The sequence below is a fragment of the Coffea eugenioides genome, chromosome 2 (assembly GCF_003713205.1).
Source record: "Coffea eugenioides isolate CCC68of chromosome 2, Ceug_1.0, whole genome shotgun sequence".
Taxonomy (NCBI): domain Eukaryota; kingdom Viridiplantae; phylum Streptophyta; class Magnoliopsida; order Gentianales; family Rubiaceae; genus Coffea; species Coffea eugenioides.
The window spans coordinates 13,251,427-13,261,078 of NC_040036.1; the positions used below are offsets into that span (position 1 = coordinate 13,251,427).

Here is a 9,652-nt window from a genome sequence, read left to right on the forward strand (position 1 = left end):
AGATTTTGAGATTGGGCTTCCAAATAGTTTTATCTTTTGACATGACTTTACACTTTGATTTGAATTGAGATATAAGCCCTGCATCTACAATTGTAATATCTGGAATTAGAGTAGAATTCAGTGCAAAAAGTTCTTTGTTTGGATAGTCATTATGTCTTCAAATATTATTTTGCTTATGTCACAATTACAATTTCAAATCAACTTTTTATCCTCTTAACACTCTTTTTATACTGCATACATTACATTATAAAAATTGTTATAGTAATTATTCCAAATAATAACTCAAATAATCATTACTATACCAAAGTTCTCTTTTTCTTTCTCCTTGTATTTATTCTTCTCCACAAGCTCCAAGGCATAAGCAATTTCAATGGGTCAATGGGCACTAAAAACATGATTCAAGAGTCAAAACCACTCCCTCGATGACCAATCACCATTGCAAGACGGAAGATATCTGTACAATATATAGAGGGAAAGGAGGGAGGTTTAATGTAAACATTATTTGTCACTTTTTGAACTTTTATTTTTATTCTTATAGGAACAACTTTTATTTTAGTTGTCTAAAGACATGTTTATGGTTAGTTATTTTGGAAACATATTTTGCTTTAATTATTTGCTTTTCACCATGATTAACCCTAAATATTATAACTATCAATATAGCAATTATTATGTGAAAGAAACTTAAGAGATTAAAGTTTGCTTTAGCAATGAAAAATTCATATAAAATTTATTGATTATAAATATTATGCATTCTTTTATTACACATCAAGTATGCAAAAAGCACTAATAATGATCAGTAGTGATAATGACACGTTAGACGTGTGTGCATAATTTTTAAAAAAATAAACTTTGATCTTTTAAAAGTTCAAATGTTGGTTACAATTTTAAAAGCTTTTGGAATAAAATTTTAATGAACTTGATGGTTAAAATACTTGTGGGTGGTTATGGGTGAAAGTTAATTATGGTTATATTGGTTGGTAATATAATTAAGTTATTGTAAGAATAAAGTTGAAAATAAAAAAAGTGACAAAAAATGTAAAATGTTTACACCAAATTCAATGCTCTCCCATTATATACAACTGCCACAAAACTTGGGGAAGGATTGGCTTGGTGGTTCGGCGAGGGAGTGTAATTGAGAGATTTTGGATTTATGCACTTCTACTCACAATCTTACGGTAAAAAAAAAAAAAAAACTGCCACAAAACTTGAGGGGCGAATATTTAGAAACTATATCGGTATATCCTATGTGAGGAGTAAATGAGAACTAGTCTCATATTGGGGGATTATAGTTGCAATATTCTCCCTAAATGTCTTTAATCCAAGAAGTAATCTGGACAGGACATATTACGCTTTAGAAAGAAATAGGGAAAATCGTTCAGAACATTTTTATCTAGGTTTTTTATTAGTTTTTGACTGGAATCTACCACGTGCCTTGCACATGATCTTTTTTTTGGGATAAAATTGTCAAACATATTTCACATAATCTGATCCATAGTCCCTCATATTTCATAAAATGAATTTTTTTTCGTCCCTCACATTTCACAAAATGAATTTTTTCATCTCTCACATTTTGCAAAATGAAAAATTTTATCTCTCATTGATCATGTGTACGATAGTCTTTTCTTATTTTTGAAGACTCATATATATGTCTATTTGATTCCACGTGAATAGTACAAATAGCATATAATATATTTTAATTTTAATTTTACCTGAATAAGCTAATTGCAGTTGTAGATGAAATTAAATACATATATATTACATGCTATTTGTATTATTTAGATGAAATCAAATAGATATATACATGGATTTAAACAAAAAAGAAACTATTCGTACACATGATCAATGAGAGATGAAAAAATTGAATGATGTGAAATTTGATTCGACAATTTTACCCCTAAAACATGATCACGTGCAAGGGACGTGGTGGATTTCGACAAAAAACTAGTTAAAAAACTAGGTAGGGACTAAATTTGATCAATGTAAATTTGTAAGGGATGTAAAATTATATTTTTAAAAGTGAGGGATGAAAAAAATTATTTTACAAAATGTAAATGACGTTTTGAACGATTTTTCCAAAGAAATATAGAAAGGAAAGTACTAAATGGTCTCTAGAATATTTTCACAACCAATTTAGACCTACAAATTTTAAAATTTTAAATCCCTAGCCGCACCAATTCTTTTTTTTTTTTTTGGCACTAATGGCATCTTAATATTTTTTTCTTCAACAGATTATTTATTAATATTAATAGTTTCCAATCTATATTTTGATGATTCAAACTTGCAAGTCTTTTTGTTAGAAAAGTATCTTAACAAAATTGTCCTTCGTTATCAAATATTATTATAGTATATGTTATGTTATGTACAACAAATCAATGCTCTCTGAACGAATTAAGTGACAATCTATATCTATATAAATTTGAGAAAGGATTTTTAACAACAAACCTCCACGCATCTTCCCACTATCAATTCCATTTTTCTAGCATTTCACATTTAATTTAATTTATAAAATATATTCCTCTCAACTTCCACATCTACTTTTCACATTTGAAATTGTTTGTTACTTTTTAAAATCATTTCATTTCAAATTGTTGGTTAATGTGCATGTTATCCTATTTGAACTTCAACCCATCACTTTTCCGATTGCCTTGCGTTATTTATGATTCTACAATAATTAAAACTTCTATGAGACCATAAGAAGAGATAACAAATATAACATCCTTTCATACTTTCTTATTAATTTAAATAAGTAAGATTATTTACACTCCAGTTTTTGTTATTCACACTTCAATAATCATTTTGATCATATAATTTTCATTAATTAGACTATATGATAAAATAAATAGTGGAATTGCCAATAATAAAAAATGAAGTTCAAATAACATTTTCTTAAGTAAGCAGTGGCTCCACTTATATAGGAGTTTGGTTTGAAATTTATTAATGAGAGGGTAAATAAAAAGAAAACATTGCCAAACTTAGTAAAAGTAAAAAAGTAAATGATAATATTTTATCTTTTAACATAGTAATCCTAAGTAAAAGGGCAAAATTAAATAGAAAACAAAAAGGAAATAATGTCGTGGATTTAAAAAATCAAGAATAGTACCATTCATGAAATCACTAAATAAAAAACAAAGTACTACTAGCCTTTTAATGTGGAACTTTTTTTTTTGAAATATTCATTTTTGATAAAAAATAATGATAATAACAACACCAATTCTACCAAAATTTTTTTAAAAAGTAACATTATAGTTTAAGAGAGAGATATAGAACATTCAACCCTAAAATACTACTTAATTTGTATACATCTGGCCCAAATTTGACATTAGACTTGAATAAGAGTACAAAGCCCAAACACTAAGGATAACTTTTGGTATTATTAATTATTTTATGTATTCTTATTGCTGTCTTCATGTGTAAATATGTATTTGCTATGTTAAATAAATATATATATATATATTGATTGTAGTACTTGAGGATATTATAGATATTATCAGTTTTTCATTTCCATTTTTAGATACTAATAATTGCAACCATTGTAATCAATTTTCAATTTTATATTTTCATTATGATAGGTAAAGTTAAATATATTGGGTAGCAGGGATATGAATTTAGAGGTTAGGTATAGGGGGGGAGGGAGGGAAGAAAATGGTGAGGAGTTGAAAAGTGGCAGAAAAGGTTGAAGAAGAAATATGAGTTACAAGTATGGGTGGAGAAGGAGAGAAGAAGAATGGGGATTGCAGGGATATGACAGAGATGATAAAAAAAATAATAATAATAGAAAGAGTGGTACCATGATAGAAGATATGAAAGTCGTAGGAGGCATCTGATAACGAGCTGACGGATAACACATATTACCGAGTTTTTTTTAAAAATATACGTTAAAATTTATGAAAAATACTAATCTAAATGCAGTCAACAATTTTAGGGGCACAAGATAGAAGAAAGATTTTTTTTTTCTAAAAATGGAAGAAAAAAAATTGGTTATAATTTATTTTTTTATATTATAAATTTTGATATATGGATATAACATAATATGTTTTGTCGGATATTGATAAATTGACTTTTTTTTTAGAAAACTCTTCTTACCTTACCACCCAACCTAACCCTCTCCTTAAATGCGTTAACAATTCTTTTATTATGTAAATCATTATAGATTAATTTTTTTTTCAAAATATTAAGCATACACTTCTTTAAAATTTTTAGTATATATATATTATTCTATACCACAATATATAAATATATATAATATTATTTTGATTTGAAATATAATCCCATGCATAGCATGGGTCAAAATACTAGTTCCAAAAACTCCCAAACAAAAAAAAAATCTAAAAAGATATCTTGCGTTATCCATTTAAGAATCCCCTAGAATTTGGAGTTAACAGGTGGGCCGGTGGGATATTGGTAAAGTTTTTTTTTTTTAAATTCAAAAATTGTTTTTTTTTTCTTTTAATCTTTTATTTCACATTTACATTTTTTTCAACTGGATAGATCAATTTTTTGACCTGAAGGACCAGCCTCTAAATAAACTATTTAGGGACCATATAATTTAACCATAAAAGTTTAAGCATTAAACAGAAATTTAACAAAATAATTTAGAGACCATGTGGTTAATTTGACAATATTCTTTTTTTTTTTTCTTCCGAAACGATAGAGGAGTTAATTTGACAATATTCAAAACAGCAAAACTCCAGAGCTCGATCCTATTGATTGTTACTTTGTCCCCAATTTCTTCCGCCTCAAAAACGCGGTAACACAGAAACAAAACTCTTCAATCTTTCATACATCCCCATCCGGCCATCCCCCAGCAGTTTAGGCTTTAGACACCCAACATCTCCCCTCAAAATATGGAAACGAAAGCTTCCCATCGAGAAGATCTATCATCAGCACAAGCAGTATTGATGGGAGCTTTAGCTCCTGGGGTCAATGTCAGTACAACGTTCCCAGTTCATCGTCTCCTTATAATTTCCCAAATCCTAAAATTCACTTCCCATTTGTCTAATTGGTTTTCTGATTTCAGGGTCCCACTTGGAATACACTAAAGATTGCATTTTTGATGCTGGGTGTAAGTCTGGTTGCTATGCTAGGCTTAGCATTCTCCTCTAGTGACTCTACATTGACCCTCCATGTTGCTGTTTTTGTTTTTCTGACTGGAACCCTTTTCTTTCTTTTAAGCAGGTAGCTTAATTGATCCTTCTACTTAAAACCCTTTATTTTCTTTCACTTATTCTTTTTTCCTTTTATTTGGTTGTTTGTCTGGTTATTTATGCATTTAAATTATATATATCTAATTATAAGGCATGAATTTGTACATAGTCGACAGTTGGGAGTAAGAATAGCATATGATACGAATTTGGTGGACTTTCTATGATTACCTATCCAATGTGAACTCATCATGAAGTGGTGCAAATTTGTCGCAGAGTTGCTTATTCCTCTCGTTCAGCTGGAGATTGAATGAGTAGTGAATTAATAATTTCTGGTTGAGATACTTGGAAAAAAAATGTTGAATGTAAACTCAATATGAAGCAAAGAAATTCTAAATCTCTCATGTTAGCCTATACTTGATGATACATGCTCTTATGCAAATTTTGCCACCAACTGCATACCTTGCTTGTATATATAAAGCTTAGGACACCTATTCTAGGTTTTTCTCTCTTTTTTATCTTTTTGTAAATACTTTTTGGCTGAGTGGTTGTGTTTCTATTGTTCAAAGTGAAACTTAGTGAGTTGTAGCTGCGGCTTGTGAAAGTATTGACGTGAAAGGTAAACCTTAGTCATGAGACCACTACCATTGAAGGTTGGCAAAGACTTATGGATATGGAACACTACCCCTCCCTATAAGCATCGTAAAGTTTGGTGCAACTCTGAGGTTGTGGTAGCTTTGTATAATTGTGGTGGCGAGGCAATGCCATGATTTTTCTGCCCTCCCCTCTCACAAAGTGTCTTGCTGGAAAGCTCTTACAAGAGCAAGCATAAATGGTATTCCTGTAAGAGATGTGGTGCATGTAAACATATTTTTATTTAGTCCATAAAGTAGAGGTGATGCACGATCATGTGAACATTCCAAGTGATTTTCAAATTTCATAGGCTTTGGGAAAGTTAAACTGATAAAATTTTTTGGTTCGTTGCTTGACCCTAGATTGATTTAATTCATGGATTATTGTAAGTAGTCATATCCTACTAAACATTTTCTTGCCTCAATCTGGAGAAGATACAACTTAAATTCGTTTTGGTACTAAACCATTCTTTGCCCAGAATATAAAGAAGACACAAGCTAAGATCCTCTTGGGAGCACATGTTATATTACTTTAGGAAACCATAGATAAAGTCTGCTGTCCTACTTGCAAGTGCATTTGGCCTTCCTGAAGATTGTTGCTTTTAGAATAAATCATGTAAGACAGATTGAACTCAAGTTCTAAGCTTCTATAACTAAGGTCTTTGAGCTTAAAAATTGTGGTAATCTTTTCCATCTCATATAAAATGTATGTGTATGAATGTGCAATGGAATCATGGCGAAGAAAATTGAATTCATCTTAGGGTAATCTATGATTCTATATGAAAGGGCTGTTTTGGTTTTGACAGCTCACATGTAAAGGGTAGTGAGTGAGGAGCATTTTGGCGTGAAAAGGACAGGGCAGAAACAGTTGCTTTATAAGAATGATGGCTTTCAGACATAAACATTGGCCAGGGATCTAAAGTAAGGAATTTTTGCAAGCAACACCAACAGAATATGTTATATTGCAAATGTTTGCGGTGTCTTTTGAATGGCTTTTACTCGTGCACTGCATGTGAGAAATGATGGGCCTGAAGGAGAAATAAAGGAATATGACTGAAGTGCAAAAAGGATTAACCATTGATTGCTTTTTAGTCGGGGTTTTATTTTGATGAACAATCAAGGTTGTGATGTAACAGAAACTAAATATTAAGAGCTAAGATGAAAATAGTGCTAAACCTTGGGCCAGGTTTAATGTAATAACCCCTTTTATTTATCTGTGCTCCTTTGGCAAATCCTATGTGGACTTTTTTCTTATTGACTATGTTTTTCAAGTTTGGCAAACGGTGATAATAATCTTTTTTCTGGTGACTTTTATCCTTTGGCTGTTCTGGATTTCCAGTTGATTTATGTTAATACTAAATTAGTCAAGTAGAATTGGATCTATGCTCCAAATGTTTTTTTTTTACTTGAAAGTTTTCTTGTCTGTATTCATATACCTATTCATTCTGCAGCTTTCTTGCACAGACTGGTCTGGTTTCAGTGGAGCATCAAATGCAAGAAATAGGTTTGGCACCCAAAAGTTTTGGGGATGTTAAAAATGATAAGAGTAATTGACATCCAAATAAAAAATATTTACAAGTGATACATGTATGATTTCTGAAAAGAGAAACCCCTAAATGGCTAACTGGCATCTGCAAGGAGGTAGGAGGAGGAAGGGGAAAGACCAAGCATCCTTGGTCAATCATTGCTTCTGTGCTGATCTTCATTTACGATGGAGAAGTGTCAGTCTTCCTTCTGCTCCTTCTCCTTTGATTTACTCTTTCTGGACTTTATGAAGCAGAAACATGAGCAGCAGGGAAATTGCAACAAGAACTTCATGCCTTATCTTTTCTGGATGATGGCAATGTTCAGAATACCAAAATGTATAGGGTGTTACAACCCTGTTTTCTCTTTTTATTTGCTCTTGGATTCTATTCTGTCCTTGAAAAGATGAAGATGCCTAGCTTTTTTGTCGAGTGAGTGATGCATCTTTATCTTTATGTTGTATGTACGTGTCTTCTAAACGCTCTAATGCCTTGGGAAAGAAAAGGTTCTTTTTCAGAATTCCAGAAAAGAGAGTTACATTTCATTGTTTAAATAATTTTGCTTAGTTGATTGGACTAAGCATAATGATCATAGTATTGTATACCAATATTTGTTCCTGTATTTTTTTGGATAGGTAGTTTTTAACCCTTAAAGGTGCACGAAGGATGGAATAACTTTGCCTTGCCGCTCAAAGTAATGTGATCTTTAGCAGAGATGGTTTTCACTTTGTAACTTCCTTGCCATCCGGTAAGTGCCTTGCCTAGCTATTAATATTAAATTACTCTCCTGGTCAAATTCTTTACTGTTCTCTGCCCCTTTCACCCAGCCTGCTGCGACCTCAAAACATTGAGGTTTCAACCGTTTGATAATTCATGCCAATCAAAGTCCCAATTGTCCAAGGCTCCAATCCCAATACGAACCATATTAATTTCCTATGAATTTTCATTTTGCCTTTTAATCCACAATTCTACTAAAAAACAAATATACCCATCACAATGTAATTGCCAATATTACAGCACTTTCTGGACCTCTCGTTTACACTCCAATCTTCTGAGCTGCCCAACCCTTCGCTCCCCCTTCCCCCCACAGCGCTTTCTGGAGTGGCTATCCGTTAACAAGTGCTGGCTAAAATTTCCAAACCAAATTTATAATGCTTATCTATAATAACATTTTGTAAAATGACTTCTTATTCCTTACTACAGCCAAATTGGTCTGAAGACTCATTTAATTGGCAATTTTTCTTTGAACAGGCTCTCAGAATCCATAACTCTGATCTAAATGGAATGGACATTTTTTTAACAAAAAGAAAAAAGAAAAAGATCTAAAGGGACAGAATTTTTTTTTTAATTTTTTAAAAGAAAATTAAAGACCAAGTTTTCCATCTCTGATCCTGTGAGCTTTGTCCAACTTAAATGAGATGATGCAAGACGTAAAAAATCAAGCCATTGCAACTTTCGAGTTTAAGTAGCAAACTTAAAGTTTAGTTCAAACAAAAAAGATTGTGTAAAATGAAAAAAAAAATTGGACCGATAATGATGATTAAGATCTCGAAAGTGCATATTTTTTGGTTAGCTTTTAATTCAGATATTTGGTAAAGTTAAGCATTTTGTCATAGGATTTAGATAAATAGTCTATTTCAAAGGAATATAATTAGTGCCTAAAGTTAAGCTTTTCCTAGTTGTAGGAATTGGCTATGTAGTCTACTTGATTGTGATTGAGACTGTACATATGAAAATATGTACGTATGCCTAAAGTTATGTAGAAGTGTCTTATCACTAAGGATATGAAAAAGTAACTCAAAAGAACTAACACGTGGATCAGTGAAATTTAGAAATTAGAGTAGAAATCTTTTCGTAATTATGAAAACTTCATCGGAGCCTAGATAGAAGTCTAGTCCAGCTCACTTGCCACGTATCTGGTTCTGCCTTGGAACACAATTGTTTCATAGTGTGAAAACTGCAAAATAGAATTCAAGCTTGATTGTGATCGATTGAACTCGATTAAGCTTGATTTGGTCAAATTTGAGTTCGAACTTAAGTAACGTAAAATAAACTCGAGCTCAACTTTGAAGAATTTGACGAGTTCAAATTACTCAAGATCGATTCGACCTGATAACAGTTCTTCTATGTCTAATCCAGCTTACTTACCAAGTTTGTTGTTCTGCCTGGGAACATACTTGCAATCTTGTTTCATGGTGTAAAAAGCTGGAAAATAGAATTCGAACTCTTACCTTTTCTTTATGGATTTTTTTTTTTTTTTGGCGCTGCTGATGCTGTGAGTTGATTCCTTGGTGTCTGTTTTTCCTTTGGTTAATGCATCGAGGACAAATGCAGTTTCACTAAACTGCCCTATTTC

General features: G+C 31.6%; 1 protein-coding gene across 1 annotated transcript; it reads left to right on the forward strand.

The window, feature by feature from the left end:
* The first annotated feature begins 4,710 nt into the window (after nucleotides 1–4,710).
* LOC113764116 lies at nucleotides 4,711–7,500 on the forward strand. The gene is made up of 3 exons (XM_027308178.1): nucleotides 4,711–4,925; nucleotides 5,018–5,175; nucleotides 7,225–7,500. Exons 1-3 carry the CDS (start codon nucleotides 4,845–4,847, stop codon nucleotides 7,325–7,327), a joined length of 342 nt encoding a protein of 113 aa, XP_027163979.1. The 5' UTR covers nucleotides 4,711–4,844; the 3' UTR covers nucleotides 7,328–7,500.
* Nucleotides 7,501–9,652: the final 2,152 nt, after the last annotated feature.

Excerpts from the sequence above, each read along its gene's own strand:
- LOC113764116 (XM_027308178.1), top strand. The coding sequence starts at position 4,845 with ATGGAAACGAAAGCTTCCCATCGAGAAGATCTATCATCAGCACAAGCA. Across the intron at positions 4,926-5,017 it reads CTTTAGCTCCTGGGGTCAAT|GGTCCCACTTGGAATACACT; the intron begins GTCAGTACAACG and ends TTCTGATTTCAG. Across the intron at positions 5,176-7,224 it reads CTTTTCTTTCTTTTAAGCAG|CTTTCTTGCACAGACTGGTC; the intron begins GTAGCTTAATTG and ends TTCATTCTGCAG.